Consider the following 16,481-nt stretch of genomic DNA (forward strand, 5'->3'; position numbering starts at 1 on the left):
CCAGTCTCATTGTACACATCTCTCTCGTACGTAAATATTACGTCCATATGTCTCATCTTCACTTTGATAATATTTGCGCAGTTCTCTCTTGCTTCGCACCACAGGTATGATGCGGGTAGTTGTGTTGTGTGTCATGGCCTGATATATTCCACAGTTTCCACAATGCTTGTCGACGTTTCACAAACCGACCATAACTTTCAATGGAAGTACCTCAATTGCAAACGCTAAAACCAAATAGAACTTACAGTGAAACTTGGGGATTTGTGTATTCTAATACCCACCAATTCATTTATCTGTAAAATTCTGCATTTCTGCACTCCCGATTTTTGAAAGTTAACAAATCTGAAGTCTACAGATGCAAAATGCACTGAAGGAACAAGCTCCATGTAGTAGATAATTATGACAACTGACGCGCAATAGTGATAAATAAGATATTATTCGGCAGAAAGCTAAATATTCTCTTGAAACGTATGTGTTAACACTTAAGGCACTTGCAGAGGCATATCTATTTTCAAGACAGAAACTGCTGTGTTCTATTCGTACGTTTCCCCCTGGTTTCTTGTCGAGGTGCAAATGTGAAGCTTCAGTGAACTAATAATAACCTTGCGGAATGGAATGGTATACTCATTTGACACGAGCAGCATGCAAACATATTACACAATTTTTGGTGTTTCGGTGCTGCAGTAGTACACTGTCAAAAACCACAGTGATCACATCATCCAGATCCTCATTAAGAACCAAGAGCAGAAACACTCATGTTGAACTCTATCCAGGAACTAGAAACCGGATTGTTTCTCTTAAAAACAGAAATATGATACCTGCATCTCCGTGTTTACGTATGTTTCGATACCACTCTGGTCGCTATTCTTTTATTACTGTCCGTGAAAGTGAAAATACACTGCCTTCCGGAATGGAGGAGGAAACGAACAAACTTCGCGAGTCGAGAGTGTATGAAGTGTTACTACAACGATTACAGAACAGAGTCAAATTTACAAAGAAATCGGCAAAGTGAGCCCACTTATCAATCTGATCTTATCAATCAGATCTGAGGAGCTTGCTGAACACAGTACCTCAGTATCTCGTAGGCAGTTCATAGAGGTACGTGTCCTCTGGGAACGAGCACTGTCCTGTTGAAAAATGCCATTTTCCCCAGGTCGCGGCCACACTTGCCTAAGATATTCGTGGGGGGTGGGAGATAACGCAGACCTCTCGTTTCATCTCTGAACACATTCAGCAGCAACCCATGCTTGTCTGTCACGGTACAATTCCAAAAGGAGCCATTGTTGTTGTGGGGTTAACGGCAGCCTGCGCTCGGGATGGTGATTTCCTTATGTAACTGCTGCCAGCCTCCGACCAATGGTGTCGCGGTGAAACCGAGTGTTGCAAGGTGTCCATTACTTGTTCTCCGGTGGCAGGCATAGATGTGAAGGGCTTACTATGTGTTTGGTGCACAACACCGCGATCCTCCCTTGTGCTGGTCAGACTTGTCGAGTGGAACCTTGACGGCGCTTATGCCTGACCTCACGTTACATGGTCCATCATCGGGCCACTGTCACATCCAAGTGTCTCAAAAAATCTGAATACTGCACTGTTCGATCTGTCAACCAAAAGGAGACCCACAGTGAAGCCCCTTTCAAACTATGTCAGGTGCTGATAACGCTGTCTCAAAGGAGTAAGCGGCATCTTCGTGACCTGCACGTTTGAAATTCTTTCGCTCCCTATTCAAACGGTGCAACTTAGAGGCTCCGATTAAAGCGGCCCGAAACCTGCGCCTCCCAAAAAAACAAAACTTCTCGTGTTCAGCAGTGGCATGCGGCATAACACACCCCCACAATACGATCTCGCTAAAAATACGTTTTACGCCCTCTTCGCACATAATGTCTCCGGACAATGTTCGTAACACTACATTCAGCAAATCAGTCAGTATTTATTGGCTCAGAATTTTCAAACCCAGTATGTGGTACATACTCCGTCTATAGAACGCCACTTTGAATCATCCTCTTTACTGCCTGATACCAGTACCACAGGTAATCTACTGATTCTGTCTCATGATTTTACAAGAGACCATTTTCCAGGTAGGACTAATGTGTAACGACATATTTCCACGAAACTACAGTTAATTTCTGTCTTTCGAATACTACAAAATATAAAACAATGTCAAAATTAAACCAAAGGAAAGGTCGCATCAGTTCTAGGTAACGTGACATTATCACAACGCAAAAACTAAGCATTATCATTAATTCAGGAAATATTATGTACTAATTCAGTCAATAGCCCTTTCTTCTCATATCTGTTTTGATGTTCGAATACTTACACGAGGCAGCGCCGTGCCTGTTTTTCGTGGCGCCGCTAAACCACGCTGTTAAATCTAATTCTGGTGGGACTTGGCAGTTTATCAGCCTTCGTTACGAGTTGTTCGTTCCACGTGTGATTTATGAACGTTGCCAGTCCTAGAATAAGCGTGACGCTCTTGCGCAGCTCAATGCAAAACTTATCCCAATACTTTGGGTGAAGATATTCATTGTAACGAAATATTACCGAATACAATACAATACACTTCGTATTATTTACCGCAGAATGCACAAAAATGTTCGACGTAGTTGGACACTCGTTCCTCCAAGTTTCATGCACCGGCCGAGATTTGAAGAAGAGAAAGAACACAGGATGAAGCTACACTGTACGAGCACATTATTTGTAAGAATGTTTTAATCCTTATGTTCAACCTGCTCCATACAAGACTGTCGCAGCATACTTATGGAACAGTTTGCTAAGAACTACGAAATATGGAAAGAGCGCAGAAAATTTTTCTGGAAGATCAAGTCCATGAAAATTGATCGTCTGTGCTCACCTTTCTAATCACTAAATATTCGTAGGTATACAGTCACAATGCATCAGTTACAAAACTTCATAGAAAATCCATAAATTGACGTTTTACGTGAGATGAGAGACAGATGTCACAGAATTTTATTACGAGACGAACGCGTAAGCCGAATGCAAGTGAGAGTTTTACACTTGTTGAAACCATGGTCAATCGTTGTTAATGCAACATATTGGCTGATTCTCTCAAATCATCCATAAACAAATGTAATATAATGTGCGTAAATAAAGGAAAATATTCCACATCGTTTGACCACGCGATTGGCCATCAGTCACCGAAATGAGGAACGGCCCTCAAGTATCTGGAATTGTGTATAAGGAGAGGCTTAACGTGCAACAAGTACAGCCTTCAGTAAGGAAAATGCGAGACTCAGATTTATTGGAAGAATTCTAAGCACGAGTCATTCACAGATCAAAGAGTTAGCTTACACTTCATTCAAGCAGTTATATACTCCAGGGTAGTCAGGGTAGTTATAAAGAGCATGAAATATTTTTAAAAAAATCGACTCTGTACAATGTAAGAATGACACAAACATAAATGACAAGGTCTCAAAAGCTTTTTTGGGGGGGGGGGGGAGAGGGGGGGGGGGGAGGGTAACCGTTAACCGCAGTTACGGTGAACGGTGAACCAAGCAAAGAAAACATTTTATGTGCCGGAATTTGCCCGTTGCCAGTAGATAGTAGGTCTGCAAAGAGCTTTCCACGGCAAGTTTCACAAGACACCACCAGTTTACAAAAGCGTAGTGGAGTGATACACAAAATTTAAGAAGGATGGTTGGTTGTGCGATGCAAACTATTGTAGCCGACCGGGCGTGTCGGAATAGACAGTGGATTGTGTGAGGGACGTTGCGAAGACCCACAAAGGCTACCTATCGACTTAGTGCAGAACTAAACCTTCGTCAGCCAAAAGTGTGGAATGTCCTTCGTAAGCGATTAAGAGTCAAGCCGCACAAATTGCAGCTTCTGCAAGCAATAAGCCATGACGACAAACTGTGATGCGTGCAGTTCTGCGCTGATGTGCAGAACCAACTCGAAAACGACGATTTCGCAATCAGATCAATCTTCAATGTCGAAGCCACTCATCGTCTTTGAAGATAGGTCAACCGATACAACTCACAGATATGGGGACAAAGAATCCACAAGCAAGCGTCGAATACGTCCGGGATGCCACGAAAATATGTTCGATGCTGTATGCAACAAGACAGTCAATGGACCCTTCTTCAATGAGGAAACTACCAATGGTATCACATGTCGCGACATCTCAATAATTGTAGCTCATGCAACAAATTAAAACGCTACAGACTGAAACTGATAGCAAGCATTTCATCTTTTAATAAACTGGCGCACTCCAAAGTTTTGTATTTATTTATGAGAGTACCCGAATTACCCGTTCTCACGTTGATGGATAGACCATGTTGCGGCCGCTGACCTGACGCTACTCGACTCGTGTTGTCACAACGGCCGCCAGATTTGACGCCTTACGATTATTTCTTGGGGGACTACGTCAGGAAAAGCGTTTATTTTCCACCTCTACCACAAAAGCTCCAGACTTACGACATCGCATCGCGGTAGCTGTTCCTACCATCATTCCTGATATGCTGGTTCGGGTATGGTCAGAATTGGAATTCTCATTATGTGTGCCCTGTGATGGAGAGTGAACGCAAAGAACATTTATAAATACTGTAAGAAACTAAGAGTGTTTGTATTTGAAATACTGCATTTTTTGTTAAGCTGTTCTTGGCAATTTAACTGTACAGATGAAATGTTTCACGGGCTTCATAATTATCTTGTAGATGTAGATGTACGTAATGGTCGTAGACACACGAACAATACATCTACATCCATACTCCGCAAGCCACCTGACGGTGTGTGGCGGAGGGTACCCTGAGTACCTCTATCGGTTCTCCCTTCTATTCCAGTCTCGTATTGTACGTGGAAAGAAGGATTGTCGGTATGCTTCTGTGTGGGCTCTAATCTCTCTGATTTTATCCTCATGGTCTCTTCGCGAGATATACGTAGGAGGGAGCAATATACTGCTTGACTCTTCGGTGAGGGTATGTTCTCGAAACTTTAACAAAAGCTCGTACCGAGCTACTGAGAGTCTCTCCTGCAGAGACTTCCACTGGAGTTTATCTATCATCTCCGTAACGCTTTCGCGATTACTAAATGATCCTGTAACGAAGCGCGCTGCTCTCCGTTAGATCTTCTCTATCTCTTCTTCAAATGGTTCAAATGGCTCTGAGCACTATGGGACTTAACATCTGTGGTCATCAGTCCCCTAGAACTTAGAACTACTTAAACCTAACTAACCTAAGGACATCACACACATCCATGCCCGAGGCAGGATTCGAACCTGCGACCGTAGCAGTCCCGCGGTTCCGGACTGAGCGCCTGAACCGCTAGACCACCGCGGCCGGCTCTATCTCTTCTATCAACCCTACCTGGTGCGGATCCCACACTGCTGAGCAGTATTCAAGCATTGGGCGAACAAGCGTACTGTAACCTACTTCCTTTGTTGTCGGATTGCATTTCCTTAGGATTCTTCCAATGAATCTGTATGGCATCTGCTTTACCAACGATCAGCTTTATATGATCATTCCATTTTAAATCACTCCTAATGCGTACTCCCAGATAATTTATGGAATTAACTGCTTCCAGTTGCTGACCTGCTATTTTGTAGCTAAATGATAAGGGATCTATCTTTCTATGTATTCGCAGCACATTAGACTTGTCTACATTGAGATTCAATTGCCATTCCGTGCACCATGCGTCAATTCGCTGCAGATCCTCCTGCATTTCAGTACAATTTTCCATTGTTGCAACCTCTCGATACACCACAGCATCATCTGCAAAAAGCCTCAGTGAACTTCCGATGTCATCCACCAGGTCATTTATGTATATTGTGAATAGCAACGGTCCTATGACACTCCCCTGCGGCACACCTGAAATCACTCTTACTTCGGAAGACTTCTCTCCATTGAGAATGACATACTGCGTTCTGTTATCTAGGAACTCCTCAATCCAATCACACAATTGATCTGATAGTCCGTATGCTCTTACTTTGTTCATTAAACGACTGTGGGGAACTGTGTCAAACGCCTTGCGGAAGTCAAGAAACACGGCATCTACCTGAGAAACCCGTGTCTAAGGCCCTCTGAGTCTCGTGGACGAATAGCGCGAGCTGGGTTTCACACGACCGTCTTTTTCGAAACCCATGCTGATTCCTACAGAGTATATTTCTAGTCTCCAGAAAAGACATTATACTCGAACATAATACGTGTTCCAAAATTCTACAACAGATCGACGTTAGAGATATAGGTCTATAGTTCTGCACATCTGTTCGACGTCCCTTCTTGAAAACGGGGATGACCTGTGCCCTTTTCCAATCTTTTGGAACGCTTCGCTCTTCTAGAGACCTACGGTACACCGCTGCAAGAAGGGGGGCAAGTTCCTTCGCGTACTCTGAGTAAAATCGAACTGGTATCCCATCAGGACCAGCGGCCTTTCCTCTTTTGAGCGATTTTAATTGTTTCTCTATCCCTCTGTCGTCTACTTCGATATCTACCATTTTGTCAACTGTGCGACAATCTAGAGAAGGAAGCCCAGTGCAGTCTTCCTCTGTGAAACAGCTTTGGAAGAAGACATTTAGTACTTCGGCCTTTTGTCTGTCATCCTCTGTTTCAGTACCATTTTGGCCACAGAGTGTCTGGACATTTTGTTTTGATCCACCTACCGCTTTGACATAGGACCAAAATTTCTTAGGATTTTCTGCCAAGTCAGTACATAGAACTTTACTTTCGAATTCATTGAAAGCCTCTCGCATAGCCCTCCTCACACTGCATTTCGCTTCGCGTAATTTTTGTTTGTCTGCAAGGCTTTGCCTATGTTTATGTTTGCTGTGAAGTTCCCTTTGCTTCCGCAGCAGTTGTCTAACTCGGTTGTTGTACCACGATGGCTCTTTCCCATCTCTTACGATCTTGCTTGGCACATACTCATCTAACGCATATTGTACCATGGTTTTGAACTTTGTCCACTGATCCTCAACACTATCTGCACTTGAGACAAAACTTTTGTGTTGAGCCGTCAGGTACTCTGTAATCTGCTTTTTGTCACTTTTGCTAAACAGAAAAATCTCCCTACCTTTTTTAATATTTCTAAAAAGGTAGGAAGATTTTTCTGTTTAGTTCGATTAAGGGAAGAGGCTGACAGGATTCAAAGAATAGCAGCACCATTCTTCAAGCATATTCTTAGTCAACGTGAGAGTGGTACAGAGATGCTCAGAGTCCTGCAGTGGGAGACATTACAAGATAATTGGTGTGCTTTATAGACAGCATTACTCGTAAAATTCTGAGAGCCGAAGTTCCAAACCGAATCAAACAAAATGCTGCTTCCTCTAATAGACACACTGACGGAAAAAATCGGAGCACCGAGAAGGAACTGTACGACACAAACTAAAGTTTTGTATGCTTGTGTCTACATCTGAAAGATGATATCTATTCTGATTTCGCGAGAGTGGCGCCAGTAGCGCCAATATGAGGATGCAAATCAGTTTTAAATACTCTGAGACTGGACGTAGTGAGTCGATGTTAGTCAAGAATGCCTTTAAGGCAACAAAGAGCCATTTTCAATACTCCACTGAATTTGAACGAGGTCGTGTAGTAGGGCTACAGGAAGCTGGATGTTCCTTCAGGGATACTGCAGAGAGACTTGGCAGGAATGTAGCCACTGTATATGATTGCTGGCAACGTTGGTCACTGGAATGTATGGTATCAAGAAGAGCGAGCTCTGGACGGCCACGTGGTACTACCGAGAGGGAAGACCATCGTGTTCGGCTCTCACGCTTCAATAGCATCTGCAGCAGCAATTTGAGCAGCAGTTGGCATCACAGTAACACAACGAGCTGTTATAAATCGGTTGCTCCAAAAACAGCTCTGAGCCAGACGCCCGGTAGTGTGCATTCCACTGACCCCAAACCACCGCCATTTTCGACTTCAGTGGTGCGACTCGAGAGTTCATTGGAGGGCAGGTTGGATATCAGTTTTGTTTTCTGATGGAAGGTCGTTCTGTCTCGGTGCCAGTGATAGCCGTATTTTGATTAGGAGGCCAGTCGAGCGCCTGTAACCAACCTGTTTGCATGCTAGACACACTGGACCTATACCTGGAGTTATGATCTGGGTTGCGATTTTATGACAGCAGGAGCATTCTAGCGGTCATCCCACACACCCTAATAGTAAATTTATACGTCAGTGCGGTGATTCGACCTGTTGTGCTGCCATTCATGAACAGCCTTCCCTGGGGTGTTGTCCAACAAGATAACGATAGCCCATATTCCCCTGTTGTAATTCACCCCCTTCTACAGAGTATCAACATGTGACCTTGGCATGTTCGATCACCATATCTGCCTCCAAACGGGCACATATGGGACATCGTCGGACAAAAATTTCACCATCGTCCATGAACAGCATTAACCGTCCCTGTATTGACCGAACACTTACAACAGACTTGGAACTCCATCCCACAAACTGACATTCGGTACCTGTAAAACACAATCCATGCACCTTTGCATGCTTGTATTCGGTAATCTGGGGGCTACACCGGTTATTAATGTACCAGCATTTCACATTTGCAGTGGCTCGTCTCACGCTTACATGTTGTAACGTCCCCCTTCCCTTCTATCGACAATGTTAGAAATATACGACCGTGTAAGCATGTGCCTAAATAATTGGAATAAAATTTTGAAAAGGTTATAGTTTCGAAGATTCAATATAAAGTCGATAAATGAGGGGTAGGTTAACAACAAGATGCCTTCTAGGACAACTTGTTCCGCCTACTTAATTGCTGTAAAATTTTGAATGGTTGTTCGAAAGGTTTGTGCTATCATTGACGTACTGTGCCAATGAGAAGGTGTAACACGTGGTTCGAAACAGAATAATAAGAGTTGCTGATAACTATAACTAAAATAAATGCGGTCGCCAGCCGAATTGGACAAAATTTCTGTTCGGTAGGTGAATTAATGAGCCGAACAGTCAATGTCAAGAACTACACGAACACGCGCGGCAGCAGAGGGATGCACCCACGATAGCAAAAACAACTGAAACATTTACGTAATAAAGCGAGAAAGAAAACAGTTTGCACTAGAAATATCATTAACTAATAGAGCTGAAATTTTGAAAACATACAAGATAACACTTAGATTAATGGTTACTTGTTATTGTAAGTGACAATGGCGCTACCTCACAATAACGTCTACTATTTTCGTACGAATTTTGGAAAATGGCAAAAAATAATTAAAAAATACTTTATTGACTTCTGAAGAGGGAAGTAGAAATTGATAATTACTGTATCAAAAGGTAATTAATATTCTTTAGCACGACTGCAAGTCAAAATGTGAACCGAGCTTTACTAACAACAAATTACAGTAATCCCCGATATTTGCACTCACTCATTAATTCTAATTAGTACCTTTGTTCATAGTGCCAGGAGTCCTTTTAATTTGATTAGTTGATTTACTATTTGCAACAATTAGATCACCACAGATTAAAGTTCAAATTTAAAATTAGTGAGACTGAAATTACTGAATGCTTTAAGTTCAAATCTTTAATCTAACTGAATCATTTAGTTCATAAGCAAAATTAACTGGCACTGCAGTTTTCATTTTTCATAAACGGTTCTCGGATTATTGTAACAATAGGACAGGAAAGGAACCTACTTGGTGAATGGTTTTAGGAGAATCACGGGTAAACAGTTTTGATTAAACTATGGTAATTATTCACTCGCAAAACATCGCAAAGCTGAGAAACACCGTTACAAAACTAGCTGACAATAAGCTGTGATGCAGCAATCTGACTTTAGTCCGTTCTCGCAGTGACGAAGTTGCTGACGACGATACTGCTGCTGGCTCCTTTCCATGACAATTAGCTAGCACGGGAGTTATTGACAATGATATTGGCGTGGTGGGTTCTTGATGTTGCTGCAACCAATATTTCCACCGCCCACGCTCATCACTTGCCACGTGCCGCTAAATAATCACTCCTCTAGTAAAGTGCACGCCATCCATGCGTCCGCACTTCACCAAGTCTCACACCAGAGTCCTTTCTCTGTGTTTTGCGCGCTCTGACGTAACATACTCCCGTGTCGATAGACGCCGCTACTCCAACGATACTTATTCGTTGACAAAAACCTAACGTTTCCCTAACATTCCCTCAGCGATTACTCGGCGATATTTACATAATACACATAACTGATTATACAGCAAAATAAACAAATTAATTCGTACATCGTGTACATATAAATTTACATAAAGATAAAAGCAAGTATATATACAACAATAAATGGTCAAAGAGCACATCGGTATGAAAGTGCTACAACGTGACCTCCCAGTGTTAATCACTTAAATGTGTTGCCTAAGCAACTGTATTCCTGAAATTTCGTTGATGATGATGATGATGATGATGAGTCCTATACTTCTTTACAGAGCGTAGGGGAGCGCCGCTGGACACCCGCACCGCTGTACTAGGCAAGGTCCCAGTGGAGGTGGTTTGCCATTGCCTTCCTCCGACCGTAAATGGGGATGAATGATGATGATGAAGACGCCCCAGCTCTTAAATTTTTTTTGGAGTTGTAATTTTTTTCGTCAGTGTATCTTGCGTGATGACCACAAGGCTAAAGTTAGAGAAACGCCACACACTTCACAGTGACTTGCGGTGCACAAACTTATTTTATTTATTACTTATCACTTTCCTTGGAACCACTTGAACCAAAGACATATGGTCATGGAAGGAATCAGTAGATAGTTTACACAGTAACAATTAGAAAATGTATAAGCCAGAGAAAATAATGAAATAACGGGAAAAATTTTGAGCGAGTGTAAAATGAACATAATTACCATTTCCTTCGCTGAGAGTATTCTTGACAAGTCCCCAAAGTACTCAAAATGGTTCAAATGGCTCTGAGCACTATGCGACTTAACATCTGAGGTCATCAGTCGCCTAGAACTTAGAACTAATTAAACCTAACTAACCTAAGGACATCACACACATCCACGCCCGAGGCAGGATTCGAACCTGCGACCGTAGCAGTCGCGCGATTCCGGACTGCGCGCCTAGAACCACTAGACCACAGCGGCCGGCCCCAAAGTACTCCCAAAATATGGTACCATAGACGTTAATACAGCGTAAGTAAGCGAAGTAAATAAGCCTGAGCCTCTCAGAATGAGAGTGCAGATTATTCTTCTAATGTAGACAGCAGCATTCAGTTTCTGCACAACATCTTGAACGCGATGGTTCCAAGAAAGTTACCCATTTACACATTTCGAAGAATTTATTATGGTCGAACTTACTGACTGAGCATTTTGTGACAAAAGATTTAGCTTTTATACCAGCTCCGCCTCAGAAACTGTATGTTGCGTTTAGTTGCAGTCCAGTGTTAATCTTTCCTCTGAATGCCTCTAGTTGATGTTACCAACTAGTTAAATGATTTAAATTGCATTTTTCGTTATTCAAAATAAGTATAGTATCACCTGAAAAGAGAAATAATTTTCGAACCATCTGTCTTGTTTATTGATAAGTCATTAATATGCGCTAAGAAAAGTAGTGGACCCAGAACAGCAACCTGCGTGGTACCTCCCCCCTCCCCCCCTAACACTTTACATAAGCTCATTCAGATTCAAATTCCTTCCATGTTTGTGAACCTTAGAGAAAAACCTTCTGCATTCTGATTTCGAACTATGAAGTGAGGATTGGCTGAGATTTTTACCTAGTCCCATAATGCCATAATGTTCCAACATATGCAAAAGTGTTGAATGGACCACACAATCAAAGAACACAATTATCTTCTCAACCTATCATTTTCCCAGCTACTTCCTCAGACTCAAAAGAATAAACGGTATTTTCTGTGGGTACGTGTTCCGTGCAGCTGAAGATGCGAGTCTGACAACAAATTAGGTGTTCTGAATTGTGCCATTGCTCTCATACACACTGCGTTCTAAAAACTGTTAAAAACTCCGGTAGCATAGAAACTGGCCTTTAATTGTCTTGAGTAACTCTTTATCCTTTTATGTAAACTGGTTTCCGAACCAATACAAGATGAACTATTTTTCATAAGCCTTTTTCATTTTTCATCATTTCTAAGGAAGTATTTACTTCCTAGAGCCTTAGCAATTGATTCAGTTTCATTGTTTCTTGTTTCCTGTAGATTCAAGTGGTATAATTATCTCGGACCACGAGCTCCACGGAATTCTATATAATAATCTGTACAATAAATTTCTGGTTTGACACGTCGACTATTGACAAAAAGTGATTATTCAATAGTTTGCATGACTTTAGTGGATTACTACGGTTTTTTTTTTTTTTTTTTTTTAATTTTCATACACGACAGGTGTAACATGTTCAGCACCCATTTTCTGCCCAGATACCTCTTCCACAATTGATAATAGACACTGATGAGGAAAGTGTTACACTACGAACACGATGAGGGAACGCTACTAAGCTAATACTTCCGTATTCCCAAGTCTGTCCTATACGTTGATTAAAATTTCATAGTTGTGCATGCTTATCTTCTCATTCCTGCAAAAAATGGTTCAAATGGCTCTGAGCACTATGGAACTTAACATCTGAACTCATCAGTCCCCTAGAACTTAGAACTACTTAAGCATAACTAACCTAAGGTCATCACACAGATCCATGCCCGAGGCAGGATTCGAACCTGCGACCGTATCATTCCTGTGGATGAAGACTGGTTTGGCTACATGATGACTATTGGGTGTGTCGAACGTTACTGGAACTTTTCAGGTAGAGACCACAATGTAGCATATTAAAAGACGTACACATGTAGCTTATCGCCATTTTTGGATTTGAGAAAGTTAGAATCATTGGTATAAGGGACACGCAAGCATTGCACCAACAAATTACAGACATTGCCAATTGTACAAAGAATGGAGAATAAATCAATGGTGACGATATGTGGCAAGAAGAGAAGCACCGATTCCTTTGAGGAGGGCTAACCCACGAAAAGATAGTAGGATTGTTCGACTGATTCTGGTGAAGAGACAGGTGATAAAGCTGAAATCGGGGAGCAGAGTGTCAGCTTGGATGAAGTTTCTAGTTGCGTCTTTACCCAATGAAACCATGCCGCAGATTTACATTGAGTAGAGCCAGAGGCAGCTGGGGCAATGAGAGGCATTCTGTGGTAATCAGCGATGAGTCTTGCATTTGTATGTGAGAGATAGATCGTGAAAGTCTAGTAAGAGGTCACAGGGACCAATGCTTCTCGAGACCCGTGCCTCTCCAATTTCTGCAATTATGCTGTGGGACGCTATTGGATACGACAAAACGACTGATCCGAGAATCGTTGAAGGAAGGCTGGGTGGTTGCCAGTATGTGGCAAGAATGGTAAATTCTGTTTTCATAACCTTCATGACCTTCATCTGTCTAATGACAGATTTCAGCAAGATAATGCTAGTTCGCGCTACAAACGCCTTAAAAACTGTCCGGATGCTTGACTGGCCTGCCCACTCCCCTAATTTATCAACAATACAACATGTCTGGGAAGGAAAGTCGCATACTTCGTACCAGCCCCCATCTAGTACTCTTCGTCAACTGAGGAAGGATATGTTTCAGAAATAGCAAGAAATTTCTCAGTTTGAAAATAAGAGGCTGTTTGCTTCAGTGCCACAACGAATACAAGAATGTAAAACACGTGATAAGGAGATAATGTAGTCATGAAACATGTTGTAGTAAATATGTCACAAGTTTGACAACAGGTGCGTAACAGTCTCAGTACTGAAAAGTGTATTTGTTCCCTTGTCAACTGATGTTGATGTTCGAATGGAGTAGCTATTAATGCCGGCTATGTCACGAACATCTCCACAAAGTTTGACAAACATCATACTGGTGCAATGTGACGTAACACCCTTCCATTTCCGCCAGTCTAGTTTCGATTACAATTCTATTGATGTAAAGTATTGTTTTAGTCTGTCAGAAGGCGTTCTTCAGCGCTTTCAGTTTTGTCTGTAGCGAAATTCTCTAACTTGGTTGACACTGTCCAAGCTCGCGTTTGCGCATACATGATATACGAATGCCGATTACGTGTCCAGATGGAGATGTAGAAGCATGCGTGATTAATGATAGTGAGAAGCTAGTATCGTAAGTTGTAATTTCTTTCGACTTAGTCCGGTGGCACCCTTCTTGAAACTGACTGAACATTCTCGTACGATTGCAGGTGAAATGTCCGGAATGCCGGGCGGAACACCGCATCCCGTACCAGGGCGTGCAGGGCTACCCGACCAACGTCACCCTGCAGCGCTTCCTGGAGCTGCACATCGAGATCACGGGAGAGCTGCCGGACCCCACCAGCGGCCAGATCATGGAGCGCTGCTCCGTCTGCTCGGAGAAGTCCTACTGTTCGCTCTGCGTCCACTGCGACAAGAAGGTCTGTGCCGACTGCAAGGGCGCCCACATGGACATCCTACGCCGCGAGATCATCCGCATCAACAACCAGGTAATGCCAACCCTCACTCTCCCCAACAGAAGCAATACTGTCGCACAGAACCGTGTGCCGTTAATAAAGCGCTTACACTTCTCTGACCCTACACTTCGTTGTCTCTACAAAACTTTTCCAACAGTCCAATTCCTCATCCACTACAGCCCATTTCCGCAGGTTCTCCATGATTCCATCGATCATTTGGTTGTTGGTCGACCCCATCCTCTTAGACTCTACGGATTTCCATATAATATTCTTCTGTCTACTTCCGAATCACTCACCTGTGCCATATGCCCCACGCATCTCAATCCAGCTGATTTCGCTATTATTCTATTAGGTGGATCTTTCTATATAGCATGCAACTCAAGATAGTATCTCGTCCCCTATTTTCCTTATTCACAGGCTGGGCCAACGATTCATTGATGTGCCTTTTTCCCAAAGTCATCTAGCATTTCAACGTCTTTTCATATTAATGACCAAGTTTTCTAGACATATGTAAGCACTTATCTTATGAATGTTGTATAAATAGTTAATTTGGTGATACCAGTTAAAAATTCTCAGAAACATATTCTTTTTAATGCAAAATAAGATCTGCAGTCTTCTGTTAATCTTTATTTCATTTCCTAAGATATACAATTTGTGTAGGTAACCATCGATCCTGGATATTTTAGCTAATCAACTCTTCCGAAAGTATAATTGCATAAAGTTATTGAGGGTGGCACGTTCTCCTTGCGTGCTCTCCCACTAGCCATATATTTTGTTTTCTGCAAGTGGATATTCAATCCCATATTCCTACTGACCTGTAGAAGTGCGATGAATGCCGCTTGCATTGCCTTCCAAATTCTTGCAATTATCTATATACTTAATCGTCACAAGCAAGTATCTGTACGGATTTGTAGGAGATCATTCTGCTGTTTAACAAGTTTGCATCCTTCTCAGAAGTCCGCAACTCGTGGTTTAGTAGCTAGAGTTGCTACCTCTGAAACGCAGCGCCCTGGGTTCGATTCCCCAGCAGGTTGGGGATTTTATCTGCCCGGGGACTGGGTGTTTGTGTTGTCTTCATCATTTAATCATCATCATATTCGATGATGACTGTGGTTACAGTGGACTCTGTAAAAAATTGGACTGTGAAAAAATTGGGTCTTTGTACGGGAGCTGATAACCGTACAGTTGAGCGCCCTACAAAACAGACCTTATCATATCCTTCTTAACGTTCTCCTAGGCAAAATTTCAATGAAACACGCTGCCCATCTCCGTGCCTTACACTGTCTTGTACGACTGTGCCTAATGGGTGAGACACAATTCTTTCCCTGCAAATATTGCTGTGTACCTCATGCTTGACAATTTTCCGGGAGTTGCTAGTTCAGTGCGAGCAGGGTACAGTTGCTCTCTATTCGTGTATCGTATTTTCTGAGGTTGGATTTAGGGATAAGCCCAGCAATTGCCCACATGATAGTGGGAATCCGACTAAACATCCATCCCCCCCCCCCCCCCCCTCCACACACACACACACACACACACACACACACACACACACACACACACACACACCACCCTCTACCAAAGTTTTCGGGAGATTTCCTTCGATTAATATGCAAATGCTGGAACTCCCCTCCCAAATATTCCCAACTGGTATTCCGTCTGCCCTACCCCCAGTGTACTCAGACATTAGGCTCAAAAACCGCTACTCTTTAAAAGATCGAAACTCATACAGCCGGTCTCTGCTGGTTGGAGTAAAGAATGAAAATTAAAAACAAAAAATAGAGCTTCAAGAATTTCAGTTCTCCCTTACTGCTCTAATATGTTTTAATTTGCAGAATAGGCTGTTATACATTTACGAACCCCTCCATGAACCGTGGACCTTGCCGTTGGTGTGGAGGCTTGCGTGCCTCAGCGATACAGATAGCCGTACCGTAGGTGCAAACACAACGGAGGGGTATCTGTTGAGAGGCCAGACAAACGTGTGGTTCCTGAAGAGGGGCAGCAGCCTTTCCAGTAGTTACAGGGGCAACAGTCTGGATGATTGACTGATCTGGCCTTGTAACACTAACCAAAACGGCCTTGCTGTGCTGGTACTGCGAACGGCTGAAAGCAAGGGGAAACTGCGGCCGTAATTTTTCCCGAGG

At 42.7% G+C, this 16,481-nt stretch overlaps 1 protein-coding gene across 4 annotated transcripts in view; it reads left to right on the forward strand.

Annotated features, from left to right (window-relative positions):
* Window positions 1-16,481, forward strand: part of LOC126353951 (protein lingerer) — a 271,329-nt gene that overhangs the window by 209,130 nt on the left and 45,718 nt on the right. For all 4 annotated transcript variants that reach the window (XM_050003247.1, XM_050003249.1, XM_050003246.1 and 1 more), the window contains one exon: window positions 14,095-14,373. In XM_050003247.1, coding sequence (XP_049859204.1) covers window positions 14,095-14,373 — 279 coding nt within the window. The remainder of the gene's footprint in view (window positions 1-14,094; window positions 14,374-16,481) is intronic.

Source organism: Schistocerca gregaria, chromosome 3, assembly GCF_023897955.1.
Source record: "Schistocerca gregaria isolate iqSchGreg1 chromosome 3, iqSchGreg1.2, whole genome shotgun sequence".
Taxonomy (NCBI): domain Eukaryota; kingdom Metazoa; phylum Arthropoda; class Insecta; order Orthoptera; family Acrididae; genus Schistocerca; species Schistocerca gregaria.